This window comes from Desmodus rotundus, chromosome 12 (genome assembly GCF_022682495.2).
Source record: "Desmodus rotundus isolate HL8 chromosome 12, HLdesRot8A.1, whole genome shotgun sequence".
NCBI classification, from domain to species: Eukaryota; Metazoa; Chordata; class Mammalia; order Chiroptera; family Phyllostomidae; genus Desmodus; species Desmodus rotundus.
The window spans coordinates 75546823-75571815 of NC_071398.1; the positions used below are offsets into that span (position 1 = coordinate 75546823).

The window sequence follows — 24993 nt, forward strand, 5'->3', positions numbered from 1 at the left end:
ATCACCTCTAATGCAACGACTCCCTTCCAGCACAGACCATACCAGGTGTTTCAGATTTAACATTATTCACCTGAGAGATCTCATGTGGGGGGTCTCAGAGGGTCATTAAACTTATTGTGTAAAGACCAAACCCGGCATTTGCCTGCCTCCCAACCTGGTCCTCTTCTGGTCTTTCCTGTGTTAGTCAGCAGTGCCTCTCACCACACTGGTGTGCTAGTCAGAAACCTTGCTTTCATGATTCTGACTTGTCTCAAAGTGCAAATTATCCAAGCAGAATGTTCCCATTATTAAGACCATTTTTGATAACAGGTGTCATGTATGTGTGCGCACATGTGCATATGCACTTTATATTCCATTGTTTGTGACTACTCTCTTCCACCAGACTTGGTTGGGGAACATGTATCCTATCTTAACATTTTACATATCCATCTGGCATTAATTCCCACACAGAACTTCAAGCTTCCTGAGGGTATGGACATTCTTGTCTTGTTCTTTGCAATATCACCAGTGCCTGGCACAGAGTATGTGTTCAAAAATACGTGTGGGAGGAGATCAAGAGAAAGCTGAGGTCCCCCCTCATACTGGGATGGCTGCTGAATTGTACGCTCATCTGCCTTCTTTCAGGCCCTCTTACTCTCCCACTTTTTAATTTATAAATCAATGGATTTTAGGGTGAGCCTAAAGGTGCTTGGTTGACTCTGAGTTAGCCTAGGATCCAAATAATTCAGTACCTTTATTCCTTCTTCGGTGGCACTAGAAGATTGTCTTTGGACAATACATTGGAGGGCTTGCCATTTAATCTATGACATTTCTTTGCATCACAACTCTACCCCCATCTCTCTTTCCTTACTTTTGATTTTGTACATACCCATTATATTCTTTCTTGCATGAGTTATCCTATGTAGCATGTTCAAATCATTTCAGTTGTGGTTCAGATAGGACAGCCTTGACTAGAGGCCAGTGGTCACCAAAGCAACCTTAGAAATGAGGAAATACCTTCATAGAAGAGACTGAACATGAATGGAGGTGCATTCTTCCCAAGAGATTGAGGAAGAAAAGCATAAATTATTAAAGGAATAAATGGGATTTTTGGGTTCTCTGTTTACCACTGTTTAATATAACCTATTTCATGCATTTATATTGAATGCATAAAATAGGTAAGGTTTATTTTTTTTCAATTTGCTTATCTTCTCTTCCAGTTCCCTGGGTAGACATGGAAGCCAGATGAAAATGGAAAGACCATAAAACTTGTGTGTTTAGAGTAGGTGGTGTAAAAGATTTAGCACACTGGACTGGGGAGATGAATGCCCATCAGCAAATAAAATCTACAGAAGCAGTGAGTTATTTGGGAATGAGTATGGCATTTAGAATCAAACAGACCTGAATGAGAATCCTCACTTAGCTGCATTCATTGTGTGGGTTGGGTTTCATTCTTGTTCCTCTTCTCAAAGTACTCCTTCCTGCATTCATTCCCTTCATTCTTCCTACCACCAATTTCTCTTTTTACTGGATTATTTTCATCTGCATATAGACATGCACAAATATCATCCAAAACAAACTTCTCTCTCTGTTTTACCCATCCCTTTCAGCTTGCACCCGATGTTTCTCCTCCTTTTATTGCCAAGCTTCCCAAAAGAGTCAACCACATTTACCATTTCCTCTTCTGCAATCCCTACCCACTCCCTAATCTTGGCTGGTCTGGCTTCAGCTTCCACCACATCAATGGACTGCTTTTGTCAATGTCAGAATGACTCCTGTATGTCTAGCTCCAATGGTGTGATGACTCCACACGATTGATCAGATATGAGTTTCTGCTGCCCTTTCACTGCCTTAATCTAATTGTGTTTTCTACCATCCATTAGATGACATTTTTACCCCATCCTCATCCATGCACTCTACTTTTTTCTTAGATGAAGTTTTCAAAAATCAATTTTATTTCACCTTTTCTTTAAAAAATTTTATTTTTGTTCAAGTACAGTTCTCTGCCTTTTCCCCTCATGCCAGCCCAACCCACAGCCCTCCCCACCTCCCTCACATTTCCACCCCACCTACGCCCGTTATTGTCCATGTGTCCTTTATAATTGTTGTTACAAACCCTTCACCCTTTTCCCCTGAAAATCTCTCCCATGTCCCCTCTGGTCACCGTCAACCTGTTCTCAATTTCAGTGTCTTTGGTTATATTTTGCTTGTTTGTTTTGTTGATTAGGTTCCTGTTAAAGGTGAGATCATATGGTTTTTGTCTTTCACCACCTGGCTTATTTCACTTAGCATAATGCTCCCCAGTTCCATCCATGCTGTCACAAAGGGTAGGAGCTCCTTCTTTCTTTCTGCTGCATAGAATTCCATTGTGTAAATGTACCATAGTTTTTTTTTATCATACTCTATTTTTATTGTATTTTTAAAAATTTAAAAATAGATTTATTGATTATGCTATTACAGTTGTCCCATTTCCCCCCCTTCACTCCACTCCATCCTGCCCACCCCCTCCCTCCCACATTCCCCTCCTATAGTTCATGTCCATCGGTCATACTTATAAGTTCTTTGGCTTCTACATTTCCTACACTATTGTTACTCTCCCCCTGTGTATTTTCCACCTATCATTTATGCTACTTATTCTCTGTACCTTCCCCCCTCTCTCCCCCTCCCACTCCCCTGTTGATAACCCTCTATGTGATCTCCATTTCTGTGGTTCTGTTCCTCTTCTAGTTGTTGGCTTAGTTTGCTTTTGTTTTTGTTTTAGGTGTGTTTGTTAATAACTGTGAGTTGCTGTCATTTTTACTGTTCCTATTTTTTATCTTCTTTTTCTTAGGTAAGTCCCTTTAACATTTCATATAATAAGGGCTTGGTGATGATGAACTCCTTTAACTTGACCTTATCTGAGAAGCACTTTATCTTCCCTTCCATTCTAAATTATAGCTTTGCTGGATAGAGCAATCTTGGATGTAGGTCCTTGCCTTTCATGACTTGGAATACTTCTTTCCAGCCCCTTTTTGCCTGTAAGGTCTCTTTTGAGAAATCAGCTGACAGTCTTATGGGAACTCCTTTGTAGGTAACTGTGTCCTTTTCTCTTGCTGCTTCTAAGATTCTCTCCTTCTGTTTCATCTTAGGTAATGGAATTATGATGCGCCTTGGTGTGCTCCTCCTTGGGTCCATCTTCTTTGGGACTCTCTGAGCTTCCTGGACTTCCTGGAAGTCTATTTCCTTTGCCAGATTAGGAAAGTTCTCCTTCATTATTTGTTCAAATAAGTTTTCAATTTTTAGTTCTTCCTCTTCTCCTCCTTCACCCCTATAATTCGGATGTTGGAATGTTTAAAGATGTCCTGGGGGTTCCTAAGCCTCTCCTCATTTTTCCAAATTCTTGTTTCTTCATTCTTTTCTGGTTGGATGTTTCTTTCTTCCTTCTGGTCCACACTGTTGATTTGAGTCCCAGTTTCCTTTGCATCACTATTGGTTCCCTGTACATTTTCCTTTGTCGCTCTTAGCATAGCCTTCATTTTTTCATCTAGTTTTCGACCAAATTCAAACAATTCTGTGAGCTTCCTGATTACCAGTGTTTTGAACTGTGTATCTGATAGGTTGGCTATCTATTCGCTGCTTAGTTGAATTATTTATGGAGCTTTGAAGTGTTCTGTCATTTGGGCCATTTTTTTTTTTTGTTTTGGTGCTTCTGTTACATAAAGGGGCAGAGCTTTAGGTGTTCACCGGGGAGGGGTAACACTGGTTGCTGCACTGTGACGCTGCGCTGTGATGCTGTATGTGGGGGAGGGGCCGAGAGGGAGCAATGGCGCCTGCTCCACTCTCCACCGGATTTCAGTCACTCCCTCCGCTACCCACAATCAAACTGGGCCCCTCTGGTGCTGGTTCCCGAGTGGGTGGGCTTGTGCACGCTCCAGGCCCCCATGGGTCTCTCCAACGACCTCTCCTGTGAGGCTGGGAGTTTCTCCTGCTGCCTCCCCAACCCCCATGGGTGTTTTCAATCAGAGGTTTGAGGCTTTATTTCCCCGCACCGGAGCCCTGGGTTACGCGGTTTGCTTCGTTCCCTGCCGTTCATCCCGGTTTATCTGTGCTTGAACGTGGGGCCACGGGGTGCTACCTGCCACTCTGCCTGCCCCATTCTCCACCACTCTGAGTCCGGCCTTCTCGGTTTTTCTGTGTGCGAATGTGGGGCCACAGGGTCTGCTATTGGTCAGACTGCCTGCCCTGTTCGTCCCACACTCCGCCAGTCTCGGTCCTGCCACTGCAGTGCGAGTCCTCTCCACCCCAGTTGCCATCTCTGCCCCTCCTACCGGTCTGGATGAATGTTTATTTTTTATTTCCTTGGTGTTGGACTTCCTTGCTGTTCAATTTTCTGTCAGTTCTGGTTGTGCGAGGAGGCGCAGTGTGTCTACCTATGCCTCCATCTTGGTTCTCTGTACAATAGTTTTTTGATCCATTCATTTACTTATGGGTACCTAGGTTGCTTCCAGCACTTGGCTATTGTAAATTGTGCTGCTATGAACATTGGAGTGCATAGGTTCTTTCAGATTGGTGTTTCAGGGCTCTTAGGGTATAATCCCAGCAGTGGAACTGATGGCTTAAAAGGCAGTTACATTTTTAGTTTTCTGAGGAAATTCCATAGTGTTTTCCACAGTGCCTTCACCACTCTGCATTCCCACCGACAATGTCCTAGGGTTCCCTTTTCTCCACAACCTCTCCAACACTTGTTGTTTGTTGCTTTGTTTATGATGGCCATTCTGACTGGTGTGAAATGATATCTCATTGTGGTTTTAATTGGCATCTCTCTGATAGCTAGCGATACTGAGCATTTTTTTTCATATGTCTCTGGACCCTGTGTAGGTCCTCCTTGGAGAAGTGTCAGTTCAAGTCCTTTGCCCACTTTTTAATTGGGTTTTTTGTCTTCCTGGAGTGGAGTCATGTGACTTATTTATATATTTTGGTGATTAAACCCTTGTCTGAGGTATCCTTGGCAAATATGTTTTCCCATACGGTTGGTTTTTATTTTAATACTGTTTTCTTTAGCAATGCAGAAGCTTTTTATTTTGATGAGATCCCATTTGTTTATTCTTTCCTTTATGTCCCTTGCTCTAGGGGACATATCAGTGAAAATACTGCTGCATGAAATATCTGAGATTTTCCTGCCTATCTTCTCCTCTAGGACTTCAATGGTGTCACGACTTATATTTAAATCTTTTATCCACCTTGAATTTTTGTGTATGGTGTAAGTTGGTACTTGAGTTTCATTTTTTTTGCATGTAGCTGTCCAGATCTCCCAACACCATTTGTTGAAGAGGCTATTTTTGCTCCATTTTATGCTCCTGCCTCCTTTGTCAAATATTAATTGACTGTAAAGACTCGGGTTTATTTCTGGGCTCTCTGTTCTGTTCCATTGGTCTATGTGCCTGTTTTTATGCCAGTACCAGGCTGTTTTGATTACACTGGCCTTGTAATACAGTTTGATATCAGGTATTGTGATCCCTCCTACTTTGTTCTTCTTTCCCAAAATTGCTGCAGCTATTCAGGGTCACTTATGGTTCCATATAAATTTCTGAAGTGTTTGTTCCATATCTGTGAAATATGTCATGGATACTTTAATAGGGATTGCATTGAATCTATAAATCGCTTTGGGCAGTATGGCCATTTTGATGATGTTAATTCTTCCAATCCATGAGCATGGTACATTCTTCCATTTGTTTGTGTCTTCCTTGATTTCTTTCTTCAGTGTTGTGTAGTTTTCTAAGTACAGGTCTTTTACCTCCTTGGTTAGGTTTATTCCTAGGTATTTTATTTTTCCTTGTTGCTATATCGAATGGGATTTTTTTCCTGATTTTTGTTTCTGATGTTTCATTGTTGGTGTACAAGAATGCCTTTGATTTCTGGATATTGACTTTGTATCCTGCTGTTTTGCTAAATTCATTTATTAGGTCAAGCAGTTTTTTGGCAGAGTCTGTAGGGTTTTCTATGTACATTATCATGTCATCTGCAAACAATGACAGTTTCATTTCCTCCTTTCCAATTTGGATGCATTTTATTTCCTTTCCTTGTCTGATTGCTGTGGCTAAAACTTCCAATACTATGTTGAATAGAAGTCGTGAAAGTGGACAACCTAGTCTTGTTCTTGATCTTAGTGGGAAAGTTTTTAGTCTTTGGCCACTGAGTATGATATTGGCTGTAGGTCTCTCATATATGGCCTTTATTATGTTGAAGAATGCTCCCTTTATTCCCACTTTGCTGAGTGTTTTTATCATAAATGGGCACATATATACCTTATCAAATGCTTTTTCCGCATCTATTGATATGATCATGTGATTTTTGTCTTTGCTGTTGTTTATGTGATGTATTACATTTATTGATTTGTGAATATTGTACCATCCTTGCATCCCTGGGATAAATCCCACTTGGTCATGGTGTATGATCTTTTTAATGTATTGCTGGATGCGGTTTGCCAAAATTTTGTTGAGGATTTTAGCATCTATGTTCATCAGTGATATTGGCCTGAAGTTTTCTTTCTTTGTTGTGTCTTTATCTGGTTTTGGGATTAGGATGATGCTGGCTGCATAAAAATACTTTGGAGTCTTCTATCATTTTGGATTTTGGGGAACAGTCTGCATGCACTCTACTTTTTATATCTTTCCTTCCCCATGCTGCTTCCCATTTATCTTGCCGATCTCTCTTTCTAAGCCTCTCTATGTGGACTTTGCACCTGACACATAGCTTTACTAATTTTAATAGCATCTGACATTTGTATATTCCTTAGTCTATCCAACCATACATCCCACATCTCATGGAAAGTTCAACTTTTTGAATTTTACCAGACACATTCCTCTTGTTGTTCTCTCTCTTTTTAATCCTCTCTTGAGGATGTGCTTCTTGAATTTAGAAAGAGGAGAAGGGAGAGAGAGAGAAACATCAATATGAGATAGAAACATCGATCAATTGCCTCTTGTATGTGCCCCAAATGGGGACTGAATCCACAACCTAGGTGTGTGCCCTGACCCAAAATCTAAATCGTGACCTTTCAGTTTACAGGATTACATTCCAACCAACTGAGCCATACCAGCTGGGGCATCATATGTATTCAATCACTCTAGCGTTGTTTAAGTATTTATGCACTGCATCTTTTCTAATTGTATGTACCCACCTTCATATGCACAGTTAGTGGTGTGTCCTGTCTCCCTAACTAGATTTATTTTTTTCTTCCTATTTCTGCATCTATGTGCAGATACCCAAGGAGGTTGCAGCATGTCATGTGTCAATTGCCAAATATTTATTGAACACCCATGTGCCAGACATTTTGCTGGGTACCACATGCATAGGCCTGGTACTTAGACTCTAGTAGAAAAGAGAGACATTAAACAACCAAATGAATCATTACAGGTGAACAAGGGACCAGGAAGTAGAATGGCAGATGCTATGGGAATATGTGCATATGTGCATGTGAGGTGGTTGGAGACCTTTCACACAGGAAATGATGTTAATCTGATACCTATGGGGGTTAGGAGTTGGGAGGTGGGCAAAGAGTTGGGGAACAAACCATCCTAGCAAAGGGGACACAGCATGTGCCAAGACTGTTGGGTGGGGACAGCATAAGCATTTGGTTTGTGCAGGATAGGTTGTCAAAACCTAACATGTCCTAAAGGTCTTTGGGACTGTCTCTTGACCAGCTCCTGAGCTCTTGGAATATTCTACCTGATGAGAATGTCTTTGTACCTGAGACCTTGGGCTAGGCCCGTAGTTTGTGCTAGCAGTGTGACTGTGGTGAATTCCTATTTTTGTATGCATAGGTTGCTGAGGGCCCTGCTCTATCAGTCTGACCTCCATGGAGACTGAATAGCTAAGGTCAGTCAAGCAGGTGCTGCATGCCCATGTGATTGCCCCCCAAAAACCCTGAACACCAAGGTCCAGGTGAACTTCCCTGGTTAGCAATATTTCTTAAATATTGTCATACACTGCTGCTGAAAGAATGAAACACTGTCCACACAACTCCACTGAGAGTGCAGAAATGAAAGCTGATGCCTGGTTCCTCCTGGACTCTCTTTGCCCTGTATGCCTTTCTCTTTTGCTGATTTGAGTGTATGTCTTTTCACTGCAATAGACTATAATTGAGAGTATTACAGCTTTTCTGTGAGTTTGTCTAGCAGCAAATCATCAAACCTGAGGATGATCTTCGCGACTCCAAATAAGGAACTGAGAGAAGAAGGGATATAGGGGAGGGGAGATTAAAATGTGGGGAAGAAGATGGAGGAAGGGATTGGATTCTTCAGGGCCTTATAGGTCATGGTCAAGAATGGCATAGCTCTCCATAGTTCTGTGGGTGTGATCCAAGTGTGGTTACTTTATTAATTTTATTCCATGGCTCTAGGCTGCATCCAGCCCCAACTAGATTTCATAACAGGTACTCACAGAAAACATGCAAATCAGTGCATTTTCTAGTGTGGGGTTGGGGAAGCCCAATGTCACGTAAAACCTACAGAAGGAGATTAGCAGTGTCACCTGGGGTGACATTTACATCAGTTACTTCTCCCATGGCCCATCTTGGGTTTGGAGCAGTCACTACTCAATATATATTGCTAAAGAAACAGTGCTGTGTTTATTATACAATCCCAGAACTGTTTGCCATACTGAACCCCGCAAATTGAAAACTCAGAGGTGGCATCACCAATTTATTTCATTATTATATATGTCCATGGTAACAGAATAAGTGAAAGAAAAAGTAGGGCGAGAGAGTGGTTGAAGTGATTTATTAGCACAAAAAAACTGAGTTATCAAGGTGGAAAATAAGTCATCAATTTCAGACATGGACATGTACTAAAATGTTTCTCAAATTTCTGCTTGCTTGGGTAAATACGTTGCCTTCTCAAGACTATGCCTCGAATCCACAATAGCCAGAGAAAAACTTTAAAGTGATGGAAGAAGTGCTTATGTAACTCATTTTAAACTCACACTAGGGACTATGTTTTTTGATGGTGCAAGAGGCTGGAGGCAGAAGACTGTTAGGGTTGATGACTGTGCTGCAGCCCAATATGGCAAATTAGAGCATCCCTGCCAAAGCCTGGGGCAGCAGCCTGGGGCAACCATGCAATCACTGACCTTCACTGACAGCTTGTGAGTCCAGTGCTGCATTTGTGGGGAACACAAGATGCTGTTATATATTTTCCAATCACACCAAAGTCTTTTCTCTCTGCTCCTAAGAGGAAAGGCAGTTTATAGTTAGATAAACTCAAGTTTGAATCCTGTTCTAGTTATGTGACTCTGTGTGTGTTGCTTAAACTCTCTGGGGCTCAGTTCACTCATCTGGTCATTATAATAAGACCTTATTCATAGAGTCCTTTTGAAGACTAAGGGAGATAATGTTTATAAAGTACTTGGCATAGTGCCTGGCATGCATTAAGGACTTATGTAACAACAATTAAACCAGAAGAATATTAGGATTTTTAATAAATCATGAGGAATAAAAAGACATTTGGAGGTCTCAATGCCAGTCATACATGCCTCAAGACTGTCATGCCAGGTGAGGATACCCACATGCTCTGAGTTAGATAATAGTGGCTATGACAAATGGCATGATGAATCAGCTTTACTATTTTGGACTAAATGCTTGGGCTGCGTCTGGCTTCAGTCAGGTGCAGGTTGTTCTCTGGCCTCCTGAGAGGATGAAGAGAGAGGACATTGGAAGCTGTGCTGATGAGATGACCCTTGAAGCCAAGCTTTGATCATGAAGACACACTTTCCTGTGTAACTGGAACCAGGGGCAGGTCTTGGCAGGCAAGATCGAAGGAGCATGAGTATGAAGTTATCATTTGGGTTTGATGCCAGCTCCTTCACACAAGTGTGAGGCATTGGGCCAATTAGTCAGCTCTCTAAATCTCAGTTCCCTCATCTATAAAAAAGGGAAAATACCTGATTTTCAGAATGGCTGTAAGGATAAAATGATATAATGCAATGTATGTAAACACCTGCTATATGATAGGTGCATCATAAATATGACAATTATGATCATATATAAGTAAGCAAAGTGCAGTCATGACAAAGTGTGGAATGCATTAGTGGTAATTGATACTGGTTTGTGACAAAACAATCTTGCGAAACTAAATTAGTTTCCTTTTTTACAAACAGTGGCAAGATACAAATAGCAGATTTGATTTGGGCTTGACAAATGAGTGCAGTTCATCCTGGGAAATAGTTTATGGTTTGCATCAAGTCCCTGCTCCAAGTGACATACTCATCATTGCCCTGGGAAGACCTGATCTAGGGGGTAGACCTCCTTAGCCAAGGGCAGGATGATGAGCCACCCTATGAGATGGGGTCCCTACATGTCACAAATGTCTGTAGGGTGATTTTGAGGCACAGGTCCAAGGCATGGGCAGCCACAGTGAGTGTGCAGGATGCAGGAGGAAGCTGTGTGCTGGCATGGCCTGGGAGGCAGTCATGGGACCTAGAACCCAGGGCAGAAGAACCCCAGTCAGAGCAAAAAGATAGTTGCAGGTGAAGTGCTGGTGGGAAAGTCAGACTAGTGAGGAATGGTTTCAAGGAAGAATATGGCAGATGCTCCTCCTGTCCTGACTCCAGTAGCTTCTGCATCAGAACAATTTTCTGGGAAAGGAACCCAAGAATTGATGGTGCAGAACCCAAAAGATATGGAGGGATGTTTTCATATAGACAAGCCTTTGTTCAGTAAGGAACTTGGGTTACATGCCAGAGCATAAGGATGAATGAAACTTTAAAAACATAGGGGTAGGAGTCAGTATTACTGCAGATATGCCCACCAACAACTAATTGAGAATAAAGCACTCCTAAGTGTAGGAAGTTAATAGTGTCTATCACCATTTTGGGAACCCAGCCTGAGAAAAGGAGGTGGACTGGGGATGAGTGCCACATATTTCTCAAAAGCGTAAGAGTGTTTGAGGATGTTTAATTTGGCCCCTTTTCCCTACCAAGATGTGTACATCCATAGGAGAAATTCACAAGTATGTTCCCACCTCTACTCCCATAGAAAACAAAAGCCTATGGTTGCATTTGGTGCTTGTTGATCTGATGTAGTGGTTCTCAAATGGGGCTGATTTTGTCCTCCCAGGGGACACTTAGCAATGTAAGGAGACATATTTATTGCCACTTTTTTGGAGGGTGGCATTGCACTGGCATCTGGTGGGTAGAAGTCAGGGATGTTGGAACACCCTACAGTAAACACCCTCCTCCCCTGCTCCCTGCAACAAAGAAATATCCAACATAAAATGCTAGCAGTGCTGACCTTGAGAAGCCCTGGTCTGATGCAATGTGAAGGTTCTTTGTCTATGCAGGAGCTTGTTCCTCACGCCTATCATCTCAGTGTTGGGTAGAATGGGGAAGAGTCATGGCTGGTCTGTAATCTCTCATTGGTGGCCAAAGACAGAAGAGGGGGTGAGCAGAAGGCAAAAAAATTGGGGGTGGGGATAATCCCAAAGGGAACCTTAGACTAACCTCCTAAGGTAGATGGAAGGATAAGGGCAGAGTTTTTCATTCTAAGTCAACTCATTTAAAAATTGATTTCACGATTTGTGAAGATGGTGGCGAGATAGGTAGGAATGGAGTCCACTTCCCCCTGCACACAGGTGAAACACCTAGACGATCTACTGAGGAACAAAGCAGTACCCCAGCGTTTATGAAGATAGGAGACCAAAAAGTATAGAGGACACTGAAAAAACAGATGGTAAGGGGATTGCTTCAGGAAAAAAAGGTCCCTGGGACCAGCACAGGGACCAGGGGGACTGCAGGCCCAGGCCCCCACCCACTGGGCCTGCCACAGGACTCCTGGGAGAGAGCTGGGTTAACGGCTCCCTCCCCTGCCAAATAAGGTTTGAGCAGCACCAAGAGAGACCTGATTGCTTAAAGTTTCAGGGAGGGGAATAAGGACAAAGTGGTAAACCCACAGAGACTGTTGGCGCCAGCTGGGGAAAGCTGAGAGTTGGGCCATGTGGGGTCCTGACCCTGACAGCCCCTTGTCTAGCTGGAGAGGTGGGCTGTGTGAGAAGACAGGCCCTTCCTTGTATGGAGAGGCAGGATTGAGCACGAGGATTTTCTCAAAAAGAAAAAGACACTCAGGGGAAGTTTGGGGAATTCTCCTGGAGCAGCAGCTCCAGTCCCCTCTCCACCTGGCTGCCTGGCGCTCCCGCAAGGGTGTGGGGGGCATAGAGCCCAAATCTGAAGCACCAGAGAGAGTGTGCACCTTGGAGTGACCTGAGACCACATCTGAGGCACCAGGGAGTGTGTGCACCACGGAAGGCCCCCACGCACCCACCCATAGCCACGAAGGGGGTGAGAGCCTGAACCTGTGGATCAGGGGCTGCTGGAGAGCTGGGTTGGAGGCTGGTGGAGTGCTGGTCTGAAGAGCTGGGCTAGGCCCCCTGAGTTGGCTGCAGACAAAAAGACCGGCAAAACTGGCTTGGCCAGTTTGAAGACAGCAGGAGGCTTTTGGGGTTTTTTTTTTAGAGTAATTCTATATTATTATCATTTTTTAATTATTTTTTCTTTTAACACCTTCTTCCTCTCCTTCCTTCTTTCTTGTTCTATCCTTCTCTCTTTCCCTTTATATCTCTTCTTCTTCTTCTTCTTCTTTTTTTTTAATTCCCACAAGTAAGACAATAAAACCTGGAACTGTGAAAACACCAGAGTTGCACCCAAAGAGGGGGCATCCCAACAGCTGAGACAGTGAATCAAATTTCACTTTGCTACTCCAGAGAACTTGCAAGTTATTGTATATTTGAATTATTATTATTTTTCATTATTCTTATATTACTCATTTTATTAGTATTTTTTATCTCTCTTCTTTCTGTTTAGTATTCTTCACTTGACTGGTTAATATGCATTGTTGGACTGGTTTTCCCTTGTTCTCTCTTTCATAGTGTATTGTTAATTAACTGTCTTTCACTTCACTTGTGTTCCATTAGCACACTACTCTAGGACCTATACTCCCTATTTTAGGTATCCAGATCACATAGATTCTGTCATATGATTGTTGCTACATTACTATTGTAAATAATAGCTGTTTCATACATTTGTAAATACTACACAGAACCCCTCCCAGATCTCAGCCTATTTCACTGTTTCCTGAACTTCATTACTGGTGTGGTTAACTCTATTCTCTCACACATCACACCTATTTTCTACACGCTACTCTCACTTTACCTCTTAATCTGACCTCCTACAAGCTCACAGTTTTCTAGAGCCAATTCATAATCCTTCCACCCCGCAACAAGAGTATTATCTTCTTTCCACCCTTTCTAAAAAGTGGCTAATAAGTGAATTACCATGGTTAACACTATATGTATCCAAAGGATCTCCTATCTCTTCTCTAAGGGCTGGCACTTTAAATATCATAGAATACACTCCTGCTGTTTTAAACCATTTCACCTTCCCCCTCCAACCTATCACAAAAAAGAGGAGGTACAACTGTGAACACCAGGATACCTCCTGGAAGAGGACACCCACCAGCAAAGGAACCACCGACAGGAAGAACAGAAGAAGGAGGGAGTGGAGTCACCCAAACTCAACCCAGGACATATCTGGAAATACAACTAAATAGTGGAGAAATTACTCACAACAAACAACTGAACAAGAGCAAGAGAAAAGCCTCAAAACCTTATACACATGGAAGAACCAGCTCCAACACGGCCTGCCCACACTTGCACAACAGAAAACAAGAGGTGGGGGACACACTGACCCTCACATAACCAGCCGATGGGAAGGACTCAGCAAAGAAAGACCCAACAACAACCAAAAACCAAAGACATACATGGAGCCAACATAAACCACAGCCCAAGATCAGTAAGCTTGGGAGATCGAGGAGACTATACCACTGAGTCTCACAAGTATTCTACCACAAAAGTTTACACCGTGAATCCAGGGGGTCAGAACAGAGCAACTTAAGAAGCAGAGGCTAATGGGAAGAGTCTCACAAACAATGGGAAGACAAAGAAAGAATCCCCAAATGAAAGGAAAGGAGAAAGTCTCAGAAACAATGTTAAATGAAAAAGAGGCAAGTCAACTATCAGATATTGAGTTCAAAGCATTCGTTATAAGGAAACTTAATGAGCCCACACAGAAGTACCAAAAACTACAGGGAAACTACAATGAACTTACTGCAAACTGTATCAACATGAAAAAGGAAACAGAAACTATCAACAAGGGCCAGGAGGAAATGAAGAATACAATTTCTGAATTGAAGAACACAGTAGAAGGAATCAAAAGTAAGCTCAATGAAGCAGAGGATCAGATAAGCTAGCTGGAGGACAAGGTAGAGAAAAACCCCCAGAATGAGCAAGAAAAGGAAAAGATGCTCAGAAAGAATGAAGAGGGGTTAAGGGAAATGCAGGACAATGTGAAATGTAATAATATCCATATAATAGGGATACCAGAAGGAGAAGAAGAGCAAGGGATAGAAAACCTGTTTGAAAAAGTAATGATGGAAAATTTCCCTAATCTGATGAGAAAAAAAGTCACACAAATCTAGGAAACTAAGAGAGTCCCAAGCAAGAGGAACCCTAAGAGGCCCACTGTAAGACATATCAAAATTAAAATGGCAAAATTCTAAGACAAAGAGAGAATCTTAACGTCAGCAAGGGAGAAACAGGAAGTAACATACAAGGGAGCCCCAATAAGGTTAGCAGCTGACTTCTCAATGGAAACGCTCCAAGCCAGAAGAAAATGGCAAAAAATATTCTAAGTAATGAGAACCAGAGGCCTTCAACCAAGACGAGTTTACTGAGCAAGGCTGTCAATCAAGATAGGCCAAATAAGGAGCTTCCCAGAAAGAATAAGTCTAATATACTGCCACCAAACCAGCTCTGCAAGATATGCTAAAGGGACTGCTTTAAGGAAAGGAAGGAAAAGAGAGAGAGAGAGAGAGGAACACAGATACAAAAAAATGACAATGAATAAGTACATATCAATACTACCTTAAATGTAAATGGATTAAATGCTCCAATCAAAAGACATAAAGTAGCTGAATGGATAAGAAAGCATGACTCACACATGTGCTGCCTACAAGAGACCCATCTCAGGACAAAAGACCTACACAGACTGAAAGTGAAGGGCTGGAAACAAATTTTCCAAGCAAATGGGCAGGAAAAAAAAGCAGGGGTAGCAATACTCATATCAGACAAAATAGACTTCAAAAAAAGGGCCATAAAGAGAGACCCAGAAGGTCACTTCATAATACTCAAAGGAAGAATCCACCAAGAAGACATAAACATTGTAAATATATATGTACCCAACATAGGATCACCCAAATACATAAAGAAAATCTTGGAGGACTTCAAGAGAGATATTGACAGCAACACAATTATAGTATGGGATTTTAAACACCCCACTGTCAAAGATGGACAGATCTTTTATTTATTTATTTATTTATTTATTTATCTTAACCTAACAGCTAAGAGACAACACTTTATTTAAAAAATGCATTTTAGGTTTGAGTTTGTTCTTGAACTAACATCTGATGATAGGATTTTATTTTATTTATTTATTTATTTTTATTTTTATTTTTTTTTTGTATTTTTCACTTGGCAATCCCAGCAAGCTGGGTCTTTTTTTTTTTTTCTTTTTAAAGATGGACAGATCTTCCAAACAAAATATCAACAAAGATTCTGTGGCAATGAACAATGCCCTAGATGAAATTGACTTAAATGATATATATAGAACCTTTCATCCCAAACAAGGAAAATACACATTCTTTTCAAATGCACATGGAACATTTTCAAAGATAGACCACATGATAGGACACAAAACAAGCCTCAACAAGTTTAAGAAAATGGAAATCATATCAAGCACTTTCTCTGACCACAAGGGACTGAAACTTGCAGCAAACCTCAAGGAAAAAGTCCCCAAACACTAAAAAAACATGGAGATTGAATACCATGCCATTAAGCAATGAATGGGTGAAGAATGAGATTATGGAAGAAATCAAAAAGTTTCTGGAAACAAATGAAAATGAACTCACAACAATCAAAAACCTATGGGACACAGCAAAGGGAGTCCTGAGAGGGAAGTTCATAGCGATACAGGCCTACCTAAAAAGAATGGAAACATTTCAAATAAACAACCTAACCCTGCACCTACAAGAACCGAGGGAACAACAACAAAGACAACCCAGAGCAAGTACAAGGAAGGAAATAACCAAGATCAGAGCAGAATTAAATGACATAGAGATAAAAGCACAATTTTAAGGATCAATGAATCCAGGAGCTGGTTCTTTGAAAGATAAACAAAATTGACAAGCCTTTAAACAGGCTCATGAAGAAAAAAAGAGAGAGGACCCAAATAAACACGGTCAGAAATGAAAGAGGTGAGACTATAACTGATACCACCAAAATACAAAGGATTGTAAGAAATTACTACAAAGAACTGTATGCCAAGAAATGTGAAAACTTAGATGAAATGAACACATTTCTAGAAAAATATAACCTTCCAAAACTCAATGAAGAATAGCAGAAAGCCTGAACAGACTAATAACACCTGATGAAATTGAAACAGTAATCAAAAAGCTTCCACCACACAAAGGCCCTGGACCAGATGGTTTCACAGGAGAATTCTACAGAGCATTGAAGGGAGAGTTAACCCCCATCCTCCACAGTTTATTTCAAAAAATTCAAGAAGATGGAAGACTCCCAAACTCTCTTTATGAAGCCAGCATCATCCTAATCCCCAAAGCAGATAAAGACATAACAAAGAAAGAACACTTCAGGACAATATTGCTGATGAATGTAGATGCTAAAATTCTCAACAAAATATTGGCAAACCGCATCCAGCAATACATTAAAAAGATCATACACCATGATCGAGTGGGATTCATCCCAGGGATGAAAGGAGTGTACAATATTCGCAAATCAATAAATGTAATACACCACATAAACAAAAGCAAAAACAAAAACCACATGATCATATCAACAGATGTGGAAAAAGCATTTGATAAGGTACAGCACCCATTTATGATAAAAAAAAAACACTCAGCAAAGTGGGAATAAAGGGAGCATTCTTCAACATAATAAAGGCCATATATGAGAGACCTACAGCCAACATCATACTCATGGACAAAAACTTAGAGCTTTCCCATTAAGATCAGGAACAAGACAAGAATGCCCTCTCTCACCACTCCTATTCAACATAGTATTGGAAGTCCTAGCCACAGCAATCAGACAAGAAAAGGAAATAAAAGGCATCCAAATTGGAAAGGAGGAAATGAAACTGTCACTGTTTGCAGATGACATGATAGTGTACATAGAAAACCCTATCGACTCCACCAAAAACTACTTGACCTAATAAAGGAATTTGGCAAAAGAGCCGGATACAAAGTCAATACTCAGAAATCAAAGGTATTCTTGTACACCAACAATGAAACATCAGAAACAAAAATCAGGAAAAAAATCCCATTCGATATAGCAACAAGGAAAAATAAAATACCTAGGAATAAACCTAACCAAGGAGGTAAAAGACCTGTACTTAGAAAACTACACAACACTGAAGAAAGAAATCAAGGAAGACACAAACAAATGGAAGAATGTACCATGCTCATGGATTGGAAGAATTAACATCATCAAAATGGCCATACTGCCCAAAGCGATTTATAGATTCAATGCAATCCCTATTAAAGTATCCATGACATATTTCACAGATATGGAACAAACACTTCAGAAATTTATATGGAACCATAAGTGACCCTGAATAGCTGCAGCAATTTTGGGAAAGAAGAACAAAGTAGGAGGGATCACAATACCTGATATCAAACTGTATTACAAGGCCAGTGTAATCAAAACAGCCTGGTACTGGCATAAAAACAGGCACATAGACCAATGGAACAGAACAGAGAGCCCAGAAATAAACCCGAGTCTTTACAGTCAATTAATATTTGACAAAGGAGGCAGGAGCATAAAATGGAGCAAAAATAGCCTCTTCAACAAATGGTGTTGGGAGATCTGTACAGCTACATGCAAAAAAATGAAACTCAATCACCAACTTACACTATACACAACAAGAAATTCAAGGTGGATAAAAGACTTAAATATAAGTCATAGTAACACCATAAAAGTCCTAGAGGAAAACATTGGCAGGAAAATCTCAGACATTCCACCCAGCAACATCCTCACAGACAGGTCCCCTAAAGGAAGGAACATAAAGGAAAGAATAAACAAATGGGACCTCATCAAAATAAAAAGCTTCTGCATGGCTAAAGGAAACAGCATTAAAATGAAAAGAGAACCGACAGTATGGGAAAACGTATTTTCCAATGATACCTCAGACAAGGGTCTGATCTCCAAAATATATAAAGAACTCACACAACTCCATTCCAGGAAGACAAACAACCCAGTTTAAAAAAATGGTCTAAGTACTTGAACAGACACTTCTCCAAGGAAGACATACAGAGGGCCCAGAGACATATGAAAAGATGCTCAGTATCACTAACCATCAGACAGATGCAAATTAAAACCACAGTGAGATACCACTTTACATCAGAATGGCCATCATAACCAAATCTACAAACAACAAGTGCTGGAGAGGTTGCGGAGAAAAGGGAACCCTAGTACATTGTTGGTGGGAATGCAGACTGTTGAGGTCACTGTGGAAAACTGTATGGAATTTCCTCAGAAAACTAAAAATGGAACTGCCTTTTGACCCAGCAATTCCACTGCTGGCATTATACCCTAAGAGCTCTGCAACAGCAATCCAAAAGAACCTATGCACCCCAATGTTCATAGCAGCACAATTTACAATAGCCAAGTACTGGTGGCAACCTAAGTGCCTATCTGCAAATGAGTGGATCCAAAAACTATGGTACATTTACACAATGGATTTCTACGCAGCAGAGAGAAAGAAGGAGCTTATACCCTTTGCAACAGCATGGATGGAACTGGGTAGCATTATGCTAAGTGAAATAAGCCAGGCAGTGAGGGACAAATACCATATGATCTCACCTTTAACTGGAACATAATCACCAAAAGAAAAAAGCAATAAAAATATAACCAGAGACATTGAAGTTAAGAAAAATCGCCCTGGTTTGTGTGGGTCCATGGATTTTGCATGGGCTGTGAACCAAAGGGTTGCTGGTTCAATTCCCAGTCAGGGCACATGCCTGGGTTGCAGGCCAGGGGTGTAGTGGGGGCTATATGAGTGGCAAGCACACATGATGTTTCTCCCTCTGTCTTCCTCCCTTCCCCTCTGTCAAAAAATAAATAAATAAATTTTTTTTTAAAAAAGAAAAATCGAAGAATAGCTAGAGTGGAGTAGGGATGGGATGGTGGGAGAGGGGTTTTCAGGAACTACTATAAAGGATACATGGACAAAAGCAAGGGTGAGGGTGGAGGTGGGGGAGGGATGTGGGTTTGGCTTGGGTGAGGTGGAGGAGTTGGGCGAAAATGCAAAGAAGTGTAATTGAACATTAATTAAAAAAAACCAAAAACCAAGAAAAAAACACAAACCTATCGTACATTTACACAATGGAATTCTATGCAGCAGAGAGAAAGAAGGAGCTCCTACCCTTTGGGACAGCATGGATGGAATTGGGGAGCATTATGCTAAGTGAAATAAGCCAGGCGGTGATGGACAAATAACATATGATCTCACCTTTAACTGGAACATAAGCAACAGAAGAAAAAAGCAAACAAAATATAAGCAGAGACATTGAAGTTAAGAACAATAACAATAGTCAGAGGGGAGGGGGGAAAAGATAGTGGGGAGAAGTTGTTTTCAGGAACTAGTATAAAGGACACACGGACAAAACCAAGGGGGAGGGTGGAAACAGGGGAGGGAGGTAGTTTTGTCTGGGGTGGGGTAGAGGCGTGGGCAGAAAATGCAGACAACTGTAATTGAACAACATAAAACAATTAAAAAAAACTGATTTCCTTAGGCACATAATTATATATTTATTTCCCTGAGGAACTCTTGAGGCAGAGGGGACCTACTTAAATTATAGGAATACAGGCTTCACACAGGGCTTTACTGTGGCTAGAAATATTTTCTGTCTCCTTTGAGGGAGTCTTAGGAGGAAGGGAAGGGAAGATTCCTCTCCTGTAGTGCAGAAGATATGGGGAGGATGGAGTGAGGTAGGAAGAAAGGACACGAAGTATGAGGATTCATCCATTGTAGGACCTCAGCAGGTCAGGATCACAGCAGACATGAACTCAGGAGTGCAGCTTTATAAGGCTCCTGCCTGTCTCTATGTTCTGGTAAATGAAGGGAAGGAATCCAGTAAGTGGGCCATTCACACTCTTTGTGCCTTCACACATACATACACATACACCCCCTACCTTTGGAAGATATTCTGATTTGCATTAAGAAATAGGATGAATCATGCTATTTGGGAGGGGCGGGATGGAGGAAATTTTGATGAGAGGCATGCGATCATTTCAGTGCATCCTCTCTATGAGCTATTTCTCACTCTGCTGCAGCCTGAATGCCTGGAATTGTGGGTTCTTGTCTTTGGGAGATATCCTCATTTGGGTAAGGCTTGGGGGAGGGGACCAAGAAATTACTCAGATTTGACACAGAGAAAACGGGGGTGTGTGTATCTTACAGCCTTTCTCTTGTTCCCAGATTTGCAAGACTGGCTAATATACCTTTTGTGTACGAGAGGCCTGGATGGGGGTTGACTTGAGTGGGTGGCAGTGGAAGGGAGAAAGATGTATGAGGCACTGGTGGCTTTGGCCTGGTTCTGATCGAGGCTACAAAGTATGAGGATAGAGAGGGAACCTGTCTCCTTCCTCTATGTCTCCATCTTATCTGGAAAGCATGTCTGTCATTGTCCCCATTATATGTGGTTGGACTCTGTGCCCACCTCATCCAGGAGGCTATGAATCATCTCATTCAGCTCTGTGTACCCTTTGCATCTAATGAAGTCTGGTAAACACAGATATTCAGCACCTATTTAATGATGAATTTCTATCTTATCCAGCGTGGCCAACCACAACAGAAGACAGGGCAGGAATTCAGGTAGAAGTTATAGCAAAAAGTCTGTTTGGCTGGGCTGTCCCACTTATCCTGTCTCTCAAAGCTAAAAGTGTAGTGGTAGTCTTGATAGAATGGGATCCAATGAGAAAGTGAAGGTAACGTCTGAGAAACATGGCCATGATTTGTAGCCCATTTAATCATGAAACATCCTCTCTGCATAACTGCCCAAACCAGCTCAGTTCCAGCATTCCTTGGCCTGAAGTTGTCTGGCAACATAATGGGCTGAAGGTCATTGTGAGCTGAGCACCTTGAGGCTGGTAAGAGGCATACAGCACTTGGAGATGAGCCCAACATCCAGGCCTTCTCTGTCCTAAGAGAATGACACATGTGGGGCATGTTGGCCTAGACAGAGGAGCTGTGTCCATGTGGACCCTTGTGGCTTGTGACCATCAGATATCCTGGGCTTTCAGAGATTTGTGTCCTTTTCACTGACCAGATCTCTACAAGACACATCAAATATCGTCAGAGAACAGATACAGAGTTTCAGCATCTTTAAGAGGCTGAAGATGTGCGTTGTAGTCCTGGTCCATCATTCCATTTTCTACATATGTAACTTTGAAACTCTCTGAGCTTTAGCCACCTCATCCAAAGTGCCTTTCTGATATCACAGTGTTACTAAGAAGCTCAAGTAAGTTGATGTGTGGGAGTCTTTTGTAAACTGTAAAGTGCCATGCAACACGAGCTTGTTCTTATGAATTATTTATTCAAGGAAGTAGCAGAGGAACCCTCCCATCAATGCAGCTCCAGCCATCCCTTCATTCAGAACCTGGCAGCAGAGAAGGGCAACTTCAGTCTCTTGAGCCAGTTGGGAGCTGGAGGGCTTTAGTCTACTTCCATGTCTCTGGAAGTAGATAATAATCTGGTCAGGGCAGTGGGGGCCTGGCAGAAGGGTGATAAGGCTCCTTATTTAGTTCGCTGGTAGAACTGGAAGACTGCTTTCTCCTGCTCATGCGTCTCGATTGAGCCAGGTCGAAGTCTCCGGATTTCAGTGATGGCGTCTCCTGCAGCCAGGCCCTGCTCCTTCACCAGGTAACAGGCAAGCATGGTGCCAGTGCGGCCAAAGCCTAGGGCACAGTGCACTCCCACAGCCTGTGAAAGGGGAGCTTTATGGGGTGGAGCCTGACTCCCTCCCAATACTCTCCCACCCCTCACTTAGGCCTGTCTCTTTCTCCCTATAGCTGCTTCTTTTGGGTCAGGCCAAGGACTCTGCACATGTCTCACAGGCAACAAGTGACATTAAAGTCAGGGAACACTGCCCTGTATCTGGTGGCTTGGAGGCCACCAATCACCACAAAGTGGCTGGTTCAAGTGCTGGGCTCCTGGCCTGCCCCAGCCCCCCCCCCAACCATCTGTCTCTGTGCTGTCCAGTGTAGAAGGCATTGGCCACGTGTGGCTACTGAGGATCTGACATGCTACTAGTCCAATTGGAGATGTGATGTAAAATGCAACCAGGTTGTGAAGATTTACTACAAAAAAACAATGAAAATATCTTCCTAAGAATTTATTTTATATTGATTACATGTTGCAGTGATATTTTTTACTTACTCGATTAAATTATATTATCAAATTTCTCCTGCTCCTGTTTTACCTTTTAAAATGTGGCTGCCAGAAACTTTAAATTACATTTGGCCGCATTGTATTTGGACGGAGCACCTCTGTGAAGACTGTTCATTAGTTTCAGACTTCGACCCCCATTTCTCTCAAGTCTGTTCACCATTTCTTCTCCTAAACTCTCAACCTCAACAGGTTCTTCCTTTCTTCACTAGTCCAGTTTACAACGCTGGGCCCTCTTTTCCTCTCCGCCTCCCCCTTGCGGCCCCGCCCCCTCCGCTAGGCTTCACTTCCGGGTTTCACCAGTAGTGTCCTGACCTTGCGGTCTTTCTCCAGTCTCTCTCCCAGCCCTATATTCTCCCTGCCCTATACTCCGGAGCCTGGCTCTTCTACCTCCGCCAGTGTCCCCGCAGATCCCTCCCAGGCCCCTTCCTCCGCGCGCTAACCCCGCCTACTGACCTCTCCCCGGGCGTTTGCCTCGTCTACAATTTGCACGAAGCCGTCTATCTGTTCCGGGGCTGGCGGGCAAAAGTCCGGGATGCGCAGGCGGTGCAGGGTGAGGCCGGGGCAGCTGTCTGTGTGCGGGGGCCCGCGCTCTGTCAGCGATACCAGGTGCCGCACGCCCAGATCCAGCAGGAACTGGTAGTGGGCAGGGGATCGAGGCAGCGCCAGCCCCGCCAGTCGGCCTGGGAGCACCCACGAGAAGTTGGGGGGCTGCACGCCCATGGCTGAGTGAGGGCCCAGGATAGTGGGTCACCGGGAGAGGCAGCCCGTCCCGTTTCGCCCTCTAGTCCGTTCGCCAGCAGGGGCCGGGTACCTAGGCCTGGCCCCTTCAGGCACCGCGCAGTCTCAGGAACACCACCCAAGACGTACTGCTCCGCCGTGGGGACTCCCCCACCACGTGGTGGACGGAGCTAGATTGCCGGGCTCAGAACGACCAAGATAGGCACCGACTGGTCCCGGCGCCAGCTGGATCCTCGTTGATTATTGGGTTGTCAGTAATGGGCGGGATTACAGCAGCACAAGCGCGGAGATTGGAGCGATGCAAACAGCTGCGAAGCAAAACCCGGAACGAATTAAGAATTTTCTTTGGATGAAGCCACCCGGTGTGGACTCTGCTGCTCTCTGGCTTTCGGTGGGAGTTATTGCATCTCTGGCCAACTGCCCCTGCAGCTCAAAATCGCCTGGGCTCCTCTCAGGCACAAGGGATGGCAAATCTATTACACTTCCGCTTTGGAGGATGAATCTCCTCTGCAATGACTGTGAGCAGTCACTATCAGTGAATTTCTGAATGAGTCCGGCAAGAAGGAATCACTACTTTACTGGGGACTATTCTCATTTTTCCATTGTTGGAATTATTAAAAATATTGGGCTGCCATCGGTGCTCTGAACTAAACAAATTAACAAATTGAGAATTTACTATATGCCAGATGCTATTCTAAGAACTTTACATAGTTAAGTCATTTAATTCACACAGTAATCTTATGAGGTAGGTAATCTAATTAACTTTATTTTACAAATGAAACAAGTGAGGCTTCAGAGAGGTTCAGGAGCTTGACCAAAGATGACTGATGGCCTGCGTATTTGAAACCAAGCATCCTGGCTCTACAATCTTTAACAACGCAGTATTGTTTCCTAAAGTTAAACAGAATGTTCGTGCCTCTTCACATAACCATACTCATTCCCCCAAATATATCTAGGTTAATTTCTCTCCATATTTCACAATTTGCAGGGTCTCTGAGTCACCCTTCCCTGGGGACGCCTAGAGTTTATCAGTGTCATTCATAGAAGGTGGATCTAGATCTGAACATAGTGTCTCAGCCGTGATCTGACTGGTCCATATGTTTATTTGAACAATGTGCTTCTAGTGATACAGACTAATTATACTTACGAAAACAGTTAACTCTTATTGAATTTGCTTATGTACCAGGCCCTGTGCTAAGTGTCTTCTGGAAAAACCACATGTCGAAAATGTTTTTGTATCCCTTTTGCATATGAGTAATTTGAAGCTTAGAGAAGTTAGTTAATTTGGCCAATGACGCACAACTAGTAAGAAGTTGGGTTGGTTGAGCCAAGATCTCTCTCTTTCCAAACTTAGCCATGAAAATGTACTTCCCTTCCTCTGTCCCCACCTACCCTGTCTCACACATTTGACCATTTATTTATTCTTTACCCAAGGAAATTTTTTCATTGCTTTTAGACAGAGAGAAATGAAGAGAGGAAGGAAGAAAGAAACACTGATGCAAGAGAGAGAGGTGGTTGTCTCCTGTAAGTGTCTAGACAGGGAATCGAACTCGCAACCTTTCAGTAGTAGGATGGCACTCCAACCAACTACTGTCCAGGGCTCACACATTTGACCTTTTAAAACTCTGGTTCCTGCAAAATGAAAAGGAATTTCTCTTCCCTACAAGTTAAAAACCTGCTCTGAGCCTGTGGAAAATGCACTTCCATTTATCCAGACAACGCTGAAGT

At 42.6% G+C, this 24993-nt stretch overlaps 1 protein-coding gene across 1 annotated transcript; it reads right to left on the bottom strand.

The window, feature by feature from the left end:
* Positions 1-21639: 21639 nt before the first annotated feature.
* Positions 21640-23502, bottom strand: DUSP23 (dual specificity phosphatase 23). The gene is made up of 2 exons (XM_024571289.4): positions 22981-23502; positions 21640-22059 (listed from the first exon to the last, which is right to left on the bottom strand). Exons 1-2 carry the CDS (start codon positions 23245-23247, stop codon positions 21874-21876), a joined length of 453 nt encoding a protein of 150 aa, XP_024427057.2. The 5' UTR covers positions 23248-23502; the 3' UTR covers positions 21640-21873.
* Between the last annotated feature and the right edge of the window lie 1491 nt (positions 23503-24993).